General features: G+C 39.9%; 1 protein-coding gene across 5 annotated transcripts in view; it reads right to left on the reverse strand.

Annotated features, from left to right (window-relative positions):
* The window catches only part of CNTLN (centlein), a 365,382-nt gene extending 354,690 nt beyond the window's left edge, over positions 1-10,692 (reverse strand). For 3 of the 5 annotated variants that reach the window (XM_026453874.2, XM_023197174.3, XM_023197175.2), the window contains exons 1-2: positions 10,309-10,668; positions 3,168-3,256 (exon numbers count right to left, since the gene is read on the reverse strand). In XM_026453874.2, coding sequence (XP_026309659.1) covers positions 3,168-3,256; positions 10,309-10,668 — 449 coding nt within the window. Of the gene's footprint in view, positions 1-3,167; positions 3,257-10,308 lie in introns of all 5 variants that reach the window. The other 2 variants (XM_026453873.1, XM_023197173.3) reach the window with 1 other exon arrangement.
* Between the last annotated feature and the right edge of the window lie 9,209 nt (positions 10,693-19,901).

Genomic DNA, 19,901 nt, shown 5'->3' on the forward strand with positions numbered 1-19,901 from the left:
AGGAAGAACAAACAGAAATTACCCAACAGAAAACAAAGATAACGTAAGAAACAGAAAAGAACTTAAAAGATTATAATCAGAAAGATTAAAAAGTTATTCTATTAAAGAAAGCTGCTTTGAAAAAGGAAAAAATTTAAAAATAAGTAATTTTTAGAAGTAAAAATTTGACTGCTAAAATTAAAACATTCAAATAATCAGAGAGAATCTTCATCCATTTGGGCTGCTATAACAAAATACCTTAGATGGGTAATTTATAAACAACAGAAATGTACTGCTCGCAGTTCTGGAGCACCAGCAGATTCAGTGTCTGGTGAGGGTCTGTTCCATGTAAATGACACCTTCTGTATCCTCATATGGCAGAAGAGAAGGGAGGCTCCTTAAATCCCTTTATAAGAGCACTAATCCCATTTATGAGGGCTGAGCCCTCATGATGTAATCACTTCCAAAAGGTCTCACCTATATTATCGTATTGAGTATTAGGGTCCAACATATGAATTTTGGTGGGACACCAACATTCAGATCATAGCATAGAGCAAACAGAAGAATTCCACTTATTGATGGAACAAAAAGTAGGAAGGCCACCGAGGAGATATAACAAAAGATAAAAAGATGGAAAACATGAGATAAGAAAGAAAACAGAAAAGAAGGTCAAATCTGTAAGCTCCAATCTCTAACAGAGTGCCAAAACAAAGAATACAATGAAGAAAAGATATGAGAATGTTGTATCAATCAAAAGAAAATCTTAGTTTTGAGATGGAAAGGCCCACCAAAGACCAAGAAGGATAAACTTTCAAAGGACGCAAATAAACAGATGATGTTGAGATTTTACAATAGTGCACCTAAAGAGAAAATCCTACAAGCTTCAAGCAAGTATCTAGGAAGAAACAAGAATCACACTGATGTGCTCCTTGGTAGCATTACAGTATGCTCGAATTAGGTAACAGAACTATGCTTTCAAAAATCCAAGGCAAAATACATGGACATAAAATAATTACGTTCAGCTGAAATGCCAACTAAGTGTAAGGGCAAAAGAAAGACATTTTCAGTCACATAAGGAGTCAGAAAATGTACCACCTGTCCATCCTTTCTCAGAAAAAAAAAATACTTGAAAATAATCTGACCAAAACGAAAAGGACGATCTGGCATCCTAGAAACTGCGTAATAAGAAAACCTAAAATGACAAATGTGAGTAGGTTCAGAAAGTAATCCATACCATAAGCCAAAGAGGACAAGGAAAAATGTCCTCAGCCTATTATACAAATGTCTGACAAAGAACATAGACATTCTTTATAAGAAAAAGTAAAGAGAAGGACAATGAGAAATTCCAGGGGGTAATTCTGTCCAGGAAGTCCATGGTTTAAAAATTAAACAGACCTAAATGGATCACAATTTGGATAATTAATGGACTATACAGAAAGATCATCTGTTTGACCTTGATATTTAGAACATTATTTTTAACAGACATGGGTTGAATATTTGGCATATCATTTTCACTTCTCAATGGATGTGAACATACTACATCGTTCTCTAGGAAGTATTTACATAGTCATAAAATTATAAATGCCACTTATAGTTTCCAATTTCAAAAATAAACTCAAAATCCAAGGTATCTCACAGTGTAATCTACAGACATCAGAATTACCTGGAAATGTTATTTTAAACTTTATTTTAAACCTAGATCCCACCTCTAGACATTCAGTAGACCAGGTAAAAGGCCCAGAGATCTTCATTGTAATAAATTCTCCAAGTATAACTTGTGCACACTAAATTTTGAGAGTCACAGTTATAAAGCAGTAATCTCCAAAATTTCTCATTACACCTTATCAACAAAAGACTTTTGAACACCTACCTCTCGTATACAGTATGTAAGTTTATTTATAAATTGTATGTTATATGAATGTATACTTTGTATATTATAAATATGAAAAATAGACATTGTAAAGCATGAGGAAAATGACCTAACAATAATTTAATATATGCTTCTGTTTAACCAAGAGAAAAGTAAAAAGTATGGATAGGTTTAGAAAGTTTTAAAAAATAACAAATAAAAGGAGGGGAGAATAAAGAATCATGGAAATGACAATTGAAGTCCCAAGGCTTCTCTAGAAGGCTTATTCTACTAAAAAAACAGAGGGAATCTGAGAGTAATCATATTTCATCTCAAAAATGATTGAGGAAGTAATAAGGGTACTTCAACAAAAGACTTAATTCTGATCATCAGAAGGAAAGAAAATGATTGATGAGTTAGACATACAAGCCACATGAGAAGAAACTGATTATACTATTTTAAGTGTTCATAATTACCAAAGATGGTAAAATTAGACATACTCAGGCATGTATCACAGATTTTTAACAAGTCAAATTTCAGACAACACTGGAATGATCCCAGGACTAGAGACTCCAAAGGTGAATATAATTCAAGTAATGAAAAATGATATTCAGATTTTAGGATCATGATTCCAATTTTTAAAAAAGGAAAAGGAAAAGGTATCCATATGTTTAGCTTCTCATTTAAGAAGTATAATGAAATCCATTTACTAGGAAAGCAAGTGTTTTAATTGCTGTGCTAAGTGTCATGGGAATACCATATACCAAATGTTTCATAGGAAGAACCCAGGATCATTCCACTGTTTCTAATGACCAAGAAGAGGCCCAACAATCCACAGTTAAATGGGCAATTCCTACAGGATAATATGGAGTGCTAAGTAAAATCCCTTAATCTACTCCAGAACACTTAGTCTTCACTGGCAAGGTCATCCCAGGCTTTCAATTACACACTGCAATTATCTTAGAGGAAAACTGAGTCACGTCTAGTAAGTTCCCTAGAGAGGCAGTCTATGGAGTAAACAGTCAAACAACAGGGTCTTCGCCAATTTTTAAGGTTGAACTGTAACAGCTCAAGACACACACACACAGTATTTAAGACATAGTTTTATCTCTTAACTACACACTCTCCAAATACGTCAGAATATGAACAGGAACAGGGCCTACCTGTACTTGGTGAACTGGCACCCTTCATAATCCAGCAGTTTTAATTTCCGGCTCCACATTTATTTAGACATTAAATGAATCTCTTTAGGAGATTAATGACAAGCATTAACTTTAATAATGAAGAGAAACAAACTCAACACACCAAATACTCATGAAAAAATAATTTGAGAGCTCACCTTTCCACAACCAAACTGACCACTTGTGTGAGATCTGGGTTTGTCACCTGGAGACGTTTCCACAAAGACCATACAAATTCTTTATCAGCCTTAAAGAAATAAAAGAGAATTTAGATGCATTGCTTTGTAGTGATAGTGAAATAAGATACTATATTAAATTTTAAAATGAAAAACCAATTACTTGATCCCTAGTTGTATAACTACACCAACTGATTCTCTTTAAAGGTATGGGGGAAAGTTTTATTTTAAAAAGTTATTACACAGGTAATCCACATTCACTTTTACTATTTCTATCACCTATATTTTGGGATACAACTGTTGAAATGCTAAATATCGAATTATATTTGCTCTAAAAGGAAACTTCCCTCACTGCTGCCCCGTTTTCAGCTCCCCTTTTATCAAAACTCCTTGAAAGAGTTGCCTGTAATTACTATGTCTATTTCCAAATCCTAGCCACTAGACCACCAGGGACACACTATGTCTATTTCCTATCTCCCATTCACTCTATAATGCTTCCCAGTAAGATTTTCCTCCCCACCATTATGATAAAATCATTATTCAAGTTCCTCCATATTGTCAAATCCAAAGGACAATGGGTAGTTTCAGTCCTTATTACCTAGGTTAGTTGTTATTAACTTTGGCTGACAGGAATCCCCTTTGGGGAGCTTTTAAAAAATAGGGACGAATTAGAGATTCTGATTAATTGGTCTTAGGTTAGATCCAAGCATCACTATGTTTTAAAAGTGCCTTGAGTGAATCTGTGCACTCTGGGTTGAGAACCACTGCCCTGGGTGACCTCATATCAGACCCATGATTCTAAATACCAACGCTACCCTGAGACTCGCACATTTCTATCTAGAGTCATTTCCTCTACTCTTAGGTCCAGACTGCATATTCAATTGCATATTCCATAATTATCTCCAACTGCATATTCAATAATTCCACTTGAAAACCTAATAGATACCTTAAATTTAACTTGTCCAAAATAAAATTATTGGTTCCTTACCCTCTCACAAATCTGCCCCTCTCCCTCCCAGAAACTGATACTGCCATCTATTCATTTATTCAAAGATCTAAAACAGTAGTGTCCAATCTTTTGGCTTCCCTGGGCCACAGTGGAAGAAGAAGAATTATCTTGGGCCACATATAAAATACACTAACACTAACAATAGTTAATGAGCTAAAAAAAATTGCAAAATAAATATCATAATGTTTTACGAAAGTTTAATAATTTGTGTTAGGCCGCATTCAAAGCCATCCTGGGCTGCATGCAGCCCGCCCGTGAGCTGGGTGTTAGGGTTAGGTTGATCTAAAACTTAGGAGTCAATCTTGATGATTATTATTTTTTTTTTTCCTGAGACAGAGTCTTACTCTGTCGCCCAGGCTGGAGTGCAGTGGCGCAATCTCAGCTCACTGCAACCTCTGCCTCCCAGGTTCAAGTGATTCTTCTGCCTCAGCCTCCTGACTAGCTGGGACTACAGGCACGCACCACCACACCCAGCTAATTTTTGTATTTTTAGTAGAGATAGGGTTTCACCATATTGGCCAGGCTGGTCTTGAACTCCTGACCTCATGATCTACCTGCCTCAGCCTCCCAAAGTGCTGGGATTACAGGCATGAGCCACCGTGCCCGGCCAATCTTGGTTATTCTTTTCTCCTCACACTTCATATCCAATCATCAACAAACCCTACAGTCTTTATCTACATTATAGGCAAATTCTGACCACTCTCACCACTTCTACCACTATCACCCTAGTCCAAGTCAATTCTGTCTCTTGCCCAGCTCTCCATCATGGTCTCACAGCCTTACAACTCAAAACTCTCCAGTGGGTTTCCATCAAATTAGGAAACTAATCCAAACTCTGTGTCAAGGCTACAAGACTCCATATGGCCTGGCCCATATACACCTCCCCAACCTCATCTGTCACTTTCCTCCTTGCTCACACAGACGTTCTTACTCTACTTGCTCTACTTGAACCAGGGCCAATGCACATACTGCATCATCCATCACATTTTCACATAGAGTATTCCCTCACTTCATTCAAGTCTTTGCTTAAATCTTAAATAATATCTCAAGTGAATTCTTCCCAGACTACTATCATAGTCACCAAAACTCCCAAGTCTCTAGTAACCACTTTTCCAGTTACAATTTTGTTTTCACAGCATATTTTGTTTAATAATCCTGTATGTTTACTGATTTCATTTTACTTGTGTGGCAGATATCTCAATTTCTGTCTCCATCATCCATTCTCTCTTTCTGGTTAGAGAAACAATTCTGCCCAAGTAACAGACCGACCTCTCTTGCCTTATGGGTTATATGACTATGTTCTGTCAATGAAATATAAGTGCTGTTGGAAACTTAGAGGAAATCTTAAAATTAAACTTGTGTCTACCCATTGTCAGAAATATTCTTCCCAGTCTGTTGTTGCTTATTGATTTTTTTGAAAAAGCAAGTTATTAATTTTACATACTCAAATGTATCCATCTTTTCCATTATGGCTTATGGACTTCATGTACCAGTTAGAAAAGCCTTCTCTATTTCAAGATTAGAAATGTATTTACCGATTTCTTCTTCTGGAATTTTTGTTTTTTAGTATTTTTTAATCGACAGATAAAAATTGCATATATTTATGGCATACAACATAATGTTTTATGTATACATTTTAGAATGGTTAAATCAAGCTAATTAACATAACCATTAGGGCTGGCACAGTGGGTCACATCTGTAATCCCAGCACTTTGGGAGGCCAAGATGGGAGGGGACCATTTGAGTCCAGAAGTTTGAGACTGGCCTGGGCAACACAGTGAGACCCCCATCGCTACAAACTTAAAAATTAGTTAGTCGTGGTGGAATACACCTGTAGTTCCAGCTACTCAGGAGACTGAGGGTGGGGGGATCGCTGAGCCCGGGAGGTCAAGGCTACAATGAGCCATGATCGTGCCACCATACAGCCTGGGTGACAGACCACGACCCATCTCAAAAAACAAAGAAGAAAACATAACCATTATCTCATACACCCACCACTTTTTTGTGATGAGAGCACTTAAAATTTATTCTTAGTAATTTTCAAGTACACAATCGATTGTTATTAACTATAACACCATGCTGTACAGTAAGTCTGGTGATATGAAAAAAAATTCTTTTGTGAACAATAAAATGTTACAAATGGATTGTGGAACTACATTATATATGAGTTTTGTGAGTTTTTTAGTTATTTAAATGCCATATTACGTTCAATTTGGATTACATCTAGAATTACTAAAAAAAACTTTCATACACAAAAAACAAATTCCCCCCCAAAAAACACAGAACTAGGTTCCAAACTGTTCCAGACATTAATACAAGGAAACTAACTATTATCAATCACTCATATTCTCTTTGTATTTTCCCTTCAGGCACTAAACGATGTTCTTTCTAAATAACAAAAATAAAAACCTTGACCAGATGTGGTAGCGCACCCCTATAAGGCTGAGATGGACAAATGGCTTAAGTTCAGAAGTTCGAGACCAATCTGGGCAACACAGGGAGACAGAGACCCCATCTCTACAAAAAATACAAAAATTAGCCTAGCGTGGTAGCACACACCTGTAGTCCCAGCTACTCTGGAGGCTGAGGTGGGTGGATCCTTTGAGCCCAGGAGGTCAACACTGCAACGAGCCAGGACTGCACCACTGTAGTCCAGCACTGGTGACAGAGGGAGACCGTCACAAATAAAATGAAAGCAAAAAATAAAAACCTAAGATTACTCATTATAAAATTTTTTTTTTTTTTTTGAGACAAAGTCTCATTCTGTTGCCCAAGCTAGAGTGCAATGGTGCAATCTCAGCATACCTTCACCTCTCACGTTCAAGCAATTCTCCTGCCTCAGCCTCCCATGTAGCTGGGATTAATGGTGCATGCTGCCACACTCTGCTAATTTTTGTATTTTAGTAGAGACTGGGTTTCACCATGTTGGCCAGGCTGGTCTCAAACTCCCAACCTCAAGTGATCCATCCACCTCGGCCTCCCAAACTACTGTCATTATAAAATTCTTTATTCTCAGGCCAGGCGCAGAGGCTCATGCCCAGCACTTTGGGAGGCCAAGGCGGGCAGATCACAAGGTCAGGAGTTCGAGACTAGCCTGACCAACATGGTGAAACCCTGTCTCTACTAAAAATACAAAAATTAGCCGGCGTGGTGGTGCACGCCTGTAATCCCAGCTACTCAGGAGGCTGAGGCAGAAGAACAGCTTGAACCCGGGAGGCAGAGGTTGCAGTGAACCCAGATGGCGCCACTGCACTCTAGCCTGGGCAACAGAGCGAGACTGCATCTCAAAAAAAAAAAAAAAATTCTTTATTCTCACTATGTAACTTCCAAACAGAATCAAATAATAATTTTTAAAAATATATAATCAAAATTAAAAATGTAGTGGAGTTAGGTTCTAAATTAGTGAAATAGAGTATTAAATGTTATGGATGCAAAATTACCCTTTGGAACACCCTTGAAAGATTCCTTAGGAAAAAGCTACATTTGGAAGCTAACCTACTACTCTCAGTAAGTGCAATGCAGACAGCTTTTCTTCCCTCATTGAAATTAGTCACTTTTTCTTAAGGTAAGCATTATTCATAGTTCACTTGCTAATCAGGAAGCCATATTGTTTTAAAGTTTAATTAGATAATATAATCACTTAGAGTGGGATGAGATGCTGATATTAAGAGAAACGTCTGATCACTTTCTACTACCTGCTTATTCTGAGGCATTCCAATGATGCAGAATGGTATGGGGAATTACTCAAACTTCACCAAGCACACATCATTGAATTCCCGTAAGTGGAATGTGAAAGCAAAACTAATTAAATGAAGCTACTACTTATGACAATGGACTAATTAGCAGTGTTCTTTTTCCCAAACTATATGTTTCAAGCATTGTTGGGTTCTGAAATTAATTTACATCCGGACAGCATTTTTTAAAGGAACAGAACTGAAAAAATATCAGCCCACACAATGTTAGGGAATGTATTCTTTCTGAAAATATATGTATAGGTGTGTGTACTTACTAGGTTGAGATACAAAATGAATTTTACTTCAAGTTGTAATTTTCAGCAGTTTTAATGTTACGTATTCTTGGGTACTGTCATTTCTAGCTAAACAAATAAGCAGGAGAATACACTTTAAAAGATATAAAAGTGAATATTTAATCACCTAAATGCTTTTTTACAAAACAATTGGGAGTTCAATTACTCTTTTTCCCCAAGATTCCCCAAGAACAGGTGTCTCATTTGACTAAGGTTTTTATGGTGCAGGATACTGCCTACAATTATAAGAGTATTAATATTACAAAATCTAAGAAATCATCATTCCAGACTCTTATGACCATCTCTGTATTCTCATATTTGCCAAGAGTATGTCCATCATTTTCCTAGTCTATATACGTCCTAGGTCACAAAAGCCAACACCATGTTTGGAGCCGCATTTTAAAAAATGTGTTTGCGGGAAGAGGTTCATCAGGCTGTTTCCAACAAACTGACTTCCTTAACCAAGTCATTCATAAAAAAGTAAGTATCTTAGCTCCTTAGCCAGCTAAAGGCCTAACTATGTGGGGAGGAAGAGTTGGGAGGAAGGAGAGTGGAAAATATGCCAAAGAGTGTCTTAGATTAGGACTCAGAGTATTAAAGGGTTCACATATTAAAACTCCCCAAAGGGTGAGGGCTGCAGATTACAAATGCTTCAATTTATTGTTGCCATTTATTTATCCCTTTGCTCCTTATCCAACGAAGAACAGAAAAATGGGCAAATGAAATGTGGGCACCACATAAAATGTCCCAACCTTGTTCAACCAAAGGCATATTCGATTTGAAGATGGTACCATTTTTACACCCTCTACTCAGTCAGCAAGGACCTATAAAACTGGCAAAAGAATTCAACAGAACAAACTATGAGGGAATGAATTTCTGTAATCCCAGCACTTTGGGAGGCCAAGGCGGGCGGATCACGAGGTCGGGAGATCGAGACCATCCTGGCTGACATGGTGAAACCCCAGCTCTACTAAAAATACAAAATATTAGCCGGGTGTGGTGGCGGGTACCTGTGGTCCCAGCTACCGGAGTGGCTGAGGCAGGAGAATGGCGTGAACCCAGGAGGCGGAACTTGTAGTGAGCCAAGATAGTGCCACTGCACTCCAGCCTGGGTGACAGAGCGAGACTCCATCTCAAAAAAAAAAAAAAAAAAAAGAATGAATTTCATGAATTGTTTTATTAAACTGATGATACTGTTCACAAAGTTACTTTGATGTTCAGCAGTTCCTAATTGGTTTCTACCTTGAAGGCGGAGTGACTTAAACATCTACTGTTTAGTGAGCTTCCCACATCCAATCTCCCAACCCTATCTGAAGGTTTTGGTAAAATCAAAAGAGATGATGGTACGGATGCAAAACTAAAGGAAAATTCAATCTCTTTAAACAGGAGTATAGTCAAGTCCATCCTTACAAAAACTCTAGAAACAGGAAAGTAATGTTAATGCAATTGATTTAGCAAATATTTTTCACTGGCAAGATCACATGAAAATGGGATTTCTCACTCAAGGACCGCGGAATTACTATAGCTGGTCAGTAAGTACCAAGCATTATCTATTGTAAGTTCCCTGCTCTGAGACTTTCTAAACGTTACTGGTCTGTGTTTACAACTTCAGTTTGGGTAAAAACAAAGCCAAGTGTGGGTTTGAAATTTTAAAAACAGGCTCCTTCATCGATGGATTTTACTTTAACAAAAGTGTTTACACTTTCCTGTTCATTTCAACTAGTGGACTGCATGTCACTCCTGGGCCCCAGGCAGGTATTGGCTATAGTCACCACCAAGAACTTGGGCTTTGTGGGAACGGGAGGGGATGCGACTGCCAGTATCCAAGTGACCAAAACCAAACCCGGGCGCGGAGGCGAAGCCTGTCTGGCCGCTGTCTGGAAAGGGTCAGGGGCCTGGGGTCGGGGAGCCGAGCGCAGCGGCGTCTCTCCAACCCCCGGCCGCGGGCTTAGCAGGGTGTGCAGCCGCGAGGGAGCGCTGCCGGGCGGGGCGGGGTAGGTCCCAAGGCAGGGGGAGAAGGGCGCGCCTCCCCACGGGTCCCGGCCCCGCTGTGGTGGGGAAAGGCCGGCTGCGAGAGTCCTCGATACCTGACACAGGGCCAACTCCTCCTTTAGGCTGCTCAGCTCTTCCTCCAGCAGCTGCGTCCGGGTCACCATCGCCTCCCCTACCGAGATGCCCTCTAGCCGTCTGGACCCCATGGGCGCGCTGAGGAGGGGAGCATGAGCCGGAGCTGCCCCACCAGGCCCTCGCCGGCCCCCTGACCCTTCTTCGCCCAGCCAGATTTTATCACTTTTGTCCGCGACCACCTCCCGCGCTGCGCCGGCAAAACCCGAGGCCTCGCTGCGCACTGCGTGTACCTCAGCTCCCCGCCCAACACGTGGGGACCTGGGGCCCAACTGTCGCGCTGGGGGCGGAGGGTGCGGTGAGCTAGGCGAACGCGCCGCCATGGCTGCAGCAGCTAACGGGTCAAGTTCCCTGTTGGAAACTCCACCTCCCTTTCCCAACCCGGCGAGCCCGGAACGCTGAGCCGCGCATGCGCGAGTCTTTTCCCGCCTTGGCCAGAGGTGTCGCGTGTTCTGCGGCCCTGGCCGGCTTCCCGCGGGCAATGCGCCCAGCGCGAGCGTTGGGGTACGCACGCGCCGTGGCCCGAAAGGGTGAGGCCGGTCAGCCGGGCGGGCCATCCCGAGGTCCTGTGCCTGAGTCCTTGGCCAGGATCGCCTGGATTTCCCGCCTACCTAAAGCCCTACCGGCCACTTCCATCCCACCTCTTAAAGCCTTCCTTGACAAGCCCCCAGCCACAAATGATCCTTAACTGTGAAATCCCTCTCCTTCAAGGTCCCTGCCAACTCGTGTGTCACGTTTCATTGACCGCCCTGGAGTGTCAGTTACACGGCTAATCTCTCCAGCGCTATTGTAAGTTCCTTGAGGATCAAGGCATAAGTTTTACACTTAAGTGTTTTCTTCACACCCCTTGGCAAAACGGCTGTAAGTACAGCTGACATCCAGCTGACTAATGTCAAGGAGATGTGGAAAGCCTTGTGCTGAGCTGGGACTATCAAGCAGGTTTCGAACTTGAATGATGATCCTTTGTACACCCTTTGTCTTTTGTTTTTCAAGAGTCATGATTTCCTTTGTTTTTAGGTCAGCTTCTTTATGCGTTTGCTGGGTATCAGAGGGAATGTAGCCCACATTGCTGAACAGTTTGGGTCCTTGGAGCAGTTTAAAATCAGTAATTTGGAGCGTGGTTGAAGAAACAAGACCTACTTTACCTTTTGTTCTCTTTTTTTTTTTCTTTTTCTTCTGGCTTTCTTTATAAACTTTAAATAGGCAATAATCTTCTCTTTCTTTGCCCTTCAAATACTTTGTTACTATTGATAAGATTAATAAGCAAATGCATACTGAGCTGGCACCAGAACATTCGTGAAAGTTAGAACTGCCCTCTTCTTCAGAAAGGGTTCCAGAATACTTGGGGTAAAGCTGAGATGGGGGTTGAGAGTAGAAGTAGAGAGATCACCACTTTACTGTTAACTTCATTTAATCAAAAAATCACTATCTGTGCATGAGAATCTAGTCAGGATGCCAAAAGACCCTCCCAATTAGAATCCTGCCAAGTCAAGCAAGATAAGTGGACTTCCTTCAAACCGAAGGTGAATTCCTCACAAAAATTTATAAAAGGGTACATTAGAAAAAGTATGTTTATAAGCCTGTCTTAGAACTAGCTAACCTACTGAACATTTACCATATGCTGAGTCCAGTGTTAAGCACTTATCATATATGAACTCAATACATATGTCACCTTCAATTAGATTATTATCTATCTCCATTTTTACTAGTGAGGAAACAGACTTGCAAGGTTACTGTAACTTCTCTGAAATTCCATGTCTGGTATCAGAAAAAGCTAGGCTTTGAATTCACTGAATTTCACTTAACTCTGAAAACCTGTAGTTTGATCGCTATCCTGTCTCCACACCTGTGACTTGAAATACAACATTTGGTCTTGATAGCCTGTGAGATTTCACTAGACTTAAGACTGGCAAGTCTAACAACATAAGTTACATGTTTGGCCCCAAATCAGTACTAATGCACATTTTTAATTACTATATGTCATTCACTCCAAAGGACATCATTTCACCTGATCATAAAAAGATTCTTTTGAAAAGCAGTGGCATAAATATGTATATGCGACCCCCCAAAAGGATAATATCCTAACTCTTTGACTATGCATTGTTTTAAATTTTGTCTTTATTGGAGCAAAACACACAAAATACACAACATAAAATTTACCATTGTAGGCATTTTAAATGGCTACAAATAGGCCAGGCGCAGTAGCTCGCGCCTGCAATCCCAGCACTTTGGGAGGCTGAGGCTCCCAAAAGATCACTTGGAGGCTGAGGCTCCCAAAGATCACTTGAGACCAGGAGTTCGAGACCAGCCTGGACAACACAGTGAAAACCCGTCTCTGCTAAAAATACAAAAATTAGCTGGGAGTGGTGGTGCATGCCTGTAATCCCAGCTACTAGAGAGGCCATGGCAGGACAATCATTGGAACACAGGAGGCAGAGGTTGCAGTGAGCCGAGATCATACCACTGCACTCCAGTCTGGGTGATAAAGTGAGACTGTCTCAAAAAATAAAGAAAGAAAGAAAATGGCTACAATAAAGAACAATCCGTAGCATTAACTACATTCATCATGTTAGGCAACCACCACCACTACCTAGTTACAGAACATTTTCATCACCGGAGATAGAAACCACATGCCCACATTAGTGTCTCCACATTCTCACCACCCCCAAGCCCCAAACAACCATTAATTACCTTTATGTCTCTATGGTTTTGCCTGCTTTGGATATTTCATATTAATGGAACCATATAATATGTGGCCTTTTCTGTCTGGTTTCTTTTATTAGCATAATGTTTTCAAGGTTCATCTATGTTGTGGCATGTATCAGTACTTCATTCCTTTTTATAGCTGAAAATACACCATACAGTGGTTCTTTCTGCCTTTTGCCTATTGTGAATAGAGCTGCTGTAAACATTCATGTACAGGTTTTTGTCTGAACATTGATGTTCAATTTTTTGTTTACATACCTATGAGTAGACTGTCTAGGTCATATGTTTAATTTACTGAGAAATCACCAAATTATTTTCTACAGTGGTTGTGTCATTTTACCTTCCTATAAGCAATGTATTGACATTCTAATTTCTCATCATCCTCACCAACGCTTATTTTTTTGTTTTGTTTTGTGTTTTTTTTTTTTTTTTTTTTTTTTTTTTTGCTATTTTATTATTAGACTTTAAGTTTTAGGGTACATGTTCATAGCATGCAGGTTTGTTACATAGGTATACACATGACATGTTGGTGTGCTGCACCCGTTAACTCATCATTTACATTAGGTATATCTCCTAATGCTATCCCTCCTCCCTCCCCCCACCCCACAACAGGCCCCGATGTGTGATGTTCCCCACCTGTGTCCATGTGTTCTCATTGTTCAGTTCCCACCTGTGAGTGAGAACATGCAGTATTGTTTGTTTACGGCCAGTCTAGTGGGTGTAAAGTGCTGTCTCCTTGTGGTTTTTATTTGCATTTTTCCCCATGACTAATGACAATGAGCATATTTTCATGTATTTGTTGGACATTTGTTTCTCTTCTTTGGAGAAATATCTATTCATTCAAGTTCTTTGACTATTTTTTAATTGGGTTATTTGTCTTTTTGTTGTAGAGTTATAAAAGTTCTTTATTGGCAGACAATTTTTAAGAAAAGAAACGTGCACATTTCCAGAACTATGCATAAGGAGTTCTTTCTTGTATTAGTTATTTGCTGAAATGACAGAAACGGATGAAATGTTAAATACAAACACTTGTGACTCAGAAGAATAAGTTAAATATCTGCACTATTATGTGAATAAAAGTGTGCAAAACAATCAAGGTGTTTTTCCTGTTCAACTCTTTGTCCAAATATTTAAAAGTGATACTCTCTGTTCTGAAGAAATACATAATGAAGTCTGCTGAGGATGAAGTATATTAGAATAGAATACAGGATGAAGTATATTAGAATATAATTAGAATTATGCATAATTCTCTCAATATCATCGTTGTATAGTTGAAATATTGGGAAATAAGGAAAGAAATGTGCAAATTAATATCGTATTTAAATTGCCTCTTTCACTTTAATTTTTAAAATTTATTTTTAACTTCTGTTTTAAAAGAGAAAAATGTATAAGCGGTTTCTCAGCCTTTATGTTTCTTTGTTTCCAGAAAGAATGCAGAATTTTAAGACCTGTGTATTTCTGCTTTACCAATTTTGTGTAATCTTTATTTGGTCAGCATAATTTAATTAAGTTTTAAAACATTATTAGGTATTGGTAAGACCTCAAACATATTAGATTTCTTTTCATATCATTTTAAGAATTTATCTCAGTTTTTATTGTTTGCCATGTCCTAGAGATTTAAATCAAGAATCACTTGCTTCAGCATCAAAAGGAAAACCCATAAGCTAGAATGTGCCGATGTGATGCTTGAGTCAGTAGTAGATGCATCATGACAGCCTAGTGTGGACAAATCTCAATCCAGAAGTTAGTAGAAGTAAATAAAGACGATTGTTTTGTGCCCTCAATTACTGCAATTTTGATTGAGCAATTCCTGGCAACTATTGATCCCCTGATCAGTCCTGAGAATGCTCTAGGTCACAATTATAGGTATACAAGGAGACATCATCAGTTCCTGTTCAAAAATTATGACCCAACAGAGCTATGACAGAATTTCAGTTTCCATTTTCATCTCCAAAGATTGCCAAACAGTCCAAAACTGTTCAAACAACTGTCGTTTTTTCTAACTATAAGCAAAAATTGTCTCCACTGAACCCCAACTCTAAGTGTGTGTGTTGTTCGGTGGGGGCAGGGAGGAAGTAACCTGTAAGCCTTAGGTTTGAGTAACTTGTATCAGCTTATTTAGTTCAGCAAAGTTTGGAATATAGTCCCAGGTTCCCTGAGAAGTTCAGCTGGTTCCACAAAACACAGGGTTGCATAGTTTCATCTCTTCATTTCAACACATGGCCAGAGACAGGTAATACCCTACTTTTTCAGCCTTCTCATTTATATTTACATTTCGTCCTCCCTAATAGATGGGATTATACACCCATGGTCCTAGGTATTTTAATAGAATATTGTTTATCCTCAAGGCAGTATTGCAAAAGTACTCCAGTTCTTCCAGCCCTTTTTCTCCCCTGATTTTATCCTAAACATGAAGGCCTTCTTTTTCCACTGCCAATGACCTGGTTTGACATTTCTGTCTTGAAGATTCCTACCTATTCCACATTACAGTGGTCTCACACACTTACACACACACACAGACACAAGCATTTTGCCTGTTGATCCAGAATGCCATCTCTTCAGTCACCACCACTCCTTTGCCTTAGTAAGGGGGCTTCTGTAACCAGAGAAATAGCACTTTTTCCCAACCCAACATCATCCTGATGTGTCACATACCCACTTATGACACATAGCAGATTTTCAATAACAGCAGCCAATTCCAAACTTTCTGATTTTCTTAGTCCGTTCCAGTAGTTGACTGTTTTATCCTCATCCTCCATGTTAGCAATGGGAGATAAATTTTATCAAATGGCCAAGGTGATGGCAGCAATATTGAATGGCAGAATCCCACTTCTACTGAATGTGTTGAAGTAACCCACACAGAGGCACTGATTCCAGTCACAAGGATGAGAAACATACATGTCATCTTACCATCAGAGGGTCAATTCCCTTTCTGTTTGGTGAGGTGATCAATCAAGAGTACAACACGAAGTTAATGGCAACTCACTGAGTACTTCAAGGAACAGTTAAAACAAGGACTAATTACAAAGGTAAGAGTAGGACTGAGGGAATGAGGGAAACACACCATACCCTGTGGCTTCTTTTTTTTTTTTTTTTTTTTTTTTTTGAGATGGAGTCTTGTTCTGTCGCCCAGACTGGTATGCAGTGGCGCGATCTCTGCTCACTGCAAGCTCCGCCTCCCGGGTTCACGCCATTCTCCTGCCTCAGCCTCCCGAGTAGCCAGAACTACAGGCACCGACACCGCGCCTGGCTAATTTTTTTTTTTTAGTAGAGACGGGATTTCCCTGTGGTCTCCATCTCCTGACCTCGTGATCCGCCCGCCTTGGCCTCCCAAAGTGCTGGGATTACAGGCGAGAGCCACCGTGCCCAGCCACCCTGAGGCTTCTCAAAGGATGGGAAATGTTAGCACCCTAGGCTTGAAGGAATGAGAGAAAGAGCAGCTAATACTACAGCAGACAGAAGGGCTGGGTACAGAGAGCTGCCTGGTGAGAGGCACAGACTCCGGAAATTCAGAGCCAAAGGAACAAATGGTCCAACTTCTTCCCTCATACCCACCGCCTCCTGTGCTCCCCACTTGCTGAACCCAACCAGTTTTTACAGGTCGGCCCACCAGGACGTGGGGCAGGGTGGGAAACATCAGGACACAATCTGGAGGGGCAAACATGATATATCTAGCTCAAGAGGCCAAGGTAGTCTAATAAGCAACAATTGGGATGCGGCCCAAATTGCATCCTATTATAGACAATAAATGATTCAAAGTAACAGCTCTTATGTTGTTCTCACGGAAGCTGGTTGGACATTAATTTACAACAAGCCAGCAAAATAGAAAAAAAAAAAAAAGTGAATCACACACTACAAAGTAGAGGGAACAGAATTCAGGCAAGAGTTAGGCAAAGAGTTAGGCTTTTAAACAGAAACCCCTCTACAAGCACCAAAGGGAATGTGTCTATGTACTTTCTTTATCATCTTCATATTCTTCATTAAACCCAGTTTCCAGAAGGTCTAGACTATACTAGGTAATTCTGACTATCCTATATATTACATATTCCAAGATAATATGTACTCAATTTCTTTTGCATTAATTTTATATCTTGCATCTCTTTTATAATTGTATAATTCTTCTCACATTTCATTTACATGTGATTGGTAGTTCTATATTTATTTTTATATATTTAGAGATTATAAGATCCTAGATGGAAGAAAATGCCCGTTTTTTCTTTATCACTCATGATACCTATCACAATGCCCTAACACAAGAAGCACTTGATAAATGTCTATCAGCTAGCTTTCTATAAGCCACAGAAATTATTGTCTTCAGCAATTAATGGACATTCCTCATGGTAGTTACTAATATCTCACTTTAGTAGACAGTGCTTTGCTATGAACAGAGAATGTTTTTGTGGAGTATCAGATATCAAAATTAATATTTGAGATAAATTGATCACATAGTAGCAGTATGCTAACTACTGTTGGTGGGAAATGAAACTGTTAAAAAATGGTTCCTGGTGGCCGGGTGTGGTGGCTCACACCTGTAATCCCAGCACTTTGGGCGGCTGAGGTGGGTGGATCATGAGGTCAGGAGATCGAGGCTATCCTGGCCAAAACAGTGAAACCCCATCTCTACTAAAAATACAAAATATTAGCCAGGTGTGGTGGCGGGCGTCTGTAGTCCCAGCTACTCAGGAGGCTGAGGCAGGAAATGGCATGAACCCAGGAGGGGGAGCTTGTAGTGAGCTGAGATCACACCACTACACTCCAGCCTGGGCGACAGAGTGAGACTCCGTCTCAAAAACCAAACAAAAAAAATGGTTCCTGGTGCCACCAAAATTTCTTTTTCCCAAACAATGTTTTCTGATGTAGCAAACTTCTACAACAAATTCCTTGGGAAGAGAAAAAGGCAGAAAAGGACAAATGCAGTCAATGTGGGGATCCCTTGCCAGTACACTGTTCTTTTACTCATTCCTTAACTCTTTCAACAAGTATTTACTGAACACTTCTAGGAATACAGCAATGAGTAAAACAGTCACAATTCTTGCTTTTGCATAGCTTATACTCTACTAGGAGAAAACATATCATAAACAGATAAATACATTGTTAATTAGTGATGTTATATATTTTAAAAAGCAAGGAAGAACAGTGAGTAATAACAATGGTAAGGTGCCATTTTAGGTAGACTAGTCAAGAAAAGCATTTCTAAGAAAGAATATCTAAGCAAGCACCTCAACTGACTGGGAAGCACACCATGGAAATATCTGGGAGACTATCAGACAACAAGGACATTGAAAGTATGAACATAAAGCAAAAGGTCGAGTGAAAACTGAACACTGCAGTGCTTTATAGATTGTGAGGGATAACACATTCTTACACACCATTTCCCAGGAAATGCCTATGATCCTACAATCTCAAAGAAGCTGATCCCTTCTTTGAGGTATAATAAAATACCCACATGACTAGGGAACAAGTTTTGTGATCCACAAGAAAATCCCAAATATAAATCATGCTGAAAGACTTAAATAAGAGAAAGAAGCTGACCTGGGGTTTAAATAAAAAGGAATGATGGTTACTCCTGGTTCCCTTGTGATGGTTGTAGATAAGAATCACATAAAGCAGCTTTTAAAAGAATGTTACCTGGGTCCCATCTCCAGAGATTATGATTCAGTGGATGTGGTATGGGACCCAGCCTTGTTATTTTATTTTTAAGAGTTCCCCAGATGAGTCTAACATGCACCCAGAATTGAGAATCACTGAGTTAAGCTGTCAAAAAATATCCCATGTTTTTGTGCTTCTGGGATGCACAAAAGATGTTTCACAATTATTTACTCCGTCAGTAGTTAATCAAATTATGTATGGCATACCTAATATGTGCTAGGAGCTTAACGCTGGAGATACAGAAAAGCCAAGGCCAACCAGTTCCTACCTTCACGAACTCATATGGGGAAAGTTAATTGACAAACAAGTAAGCAACTTAACAAACAACAACATAGAGAATGTAATAAGTGCTAAAAAGGAAAGAAGGGTGATGTGACGGAGACTATCTGGGCAGGTACTACTTTCATTAAGTCAGTTAAGGGGGGCCCTCTGAAGAGGTAGAATGTGAGCTGAAATCTGAAAGATGAGAAGGAACCAACTATTCAGAAAGCCTAGGGTGTGAATGGAAAATACACAACACCAGAGGTACAAAGTTGCTTGGTATGTTCTAAAAGCAGAACAAAGGTAAGTATGGTTAGAATTAGAAAGGGTGAAAGGAAATGTGGTGTAAGATGAAGGAATGAGTTTGGACGTTATTCTAAGGCTAATCGGAAATCATTGAAAGATCTGAGGCAGAGGAGAGATATTATTTCACTACATTAATGAAAAACCACTCTGCTGTGGAGAGAATGGATTCTGGGGTTGAGGGAAGGAGAATAGAAGCAGGACGACCAGCCTGAGCAAGAGAGAATGATGGCTTGGACCAGAGTGTTTGCTGGGGGAAAAGAGAGATATGGTGGTGTTCAGGATGGATTACAAAGGTTGAGCTGACAGCACTTATTGATGGATTGGGTGTGAAAGAAGAGGGCAAAGGAAGTATCCGGTCTGACTGCCAGAGTTTGGTTTGGGAATCTGAATAGTTGGAGGTACCATAAATTGAGATGGTGAAGACTATTGGATAAACAGGATTAGAAGCAGGGAATCAAAAGTTCCCTTTGAGGCCAGGCACGGTGGCTCACGCCTATAATCCCAGCACCTTGGGAGGCTGGCATGGGCAGATCACCTAAGGTCAGGAGTTCAAGACCAGCCTGGCCAACATGGTGAAACCCTGTCTGTACTAAAAATACTAAAACTAGCTGGGTGTGGTGGTGCGTGCCTATAG

This window comes from Piliocolobus tephrosceles, chromosome 14, assembly GCF_002776525.5.
Source record: "Piliocolobus tephrosceles isolate RC106 chromosome 14, ASM277652v3, whole genome shotgun sequence".
NCBI classification, from domain to species: domain Eukaryota; kingdom Metazoa; phylum Chordata; class Mammalia; order Primates; family Cercopithecidae; genus Piliocolobus; species Piliocolobus tephrosceles.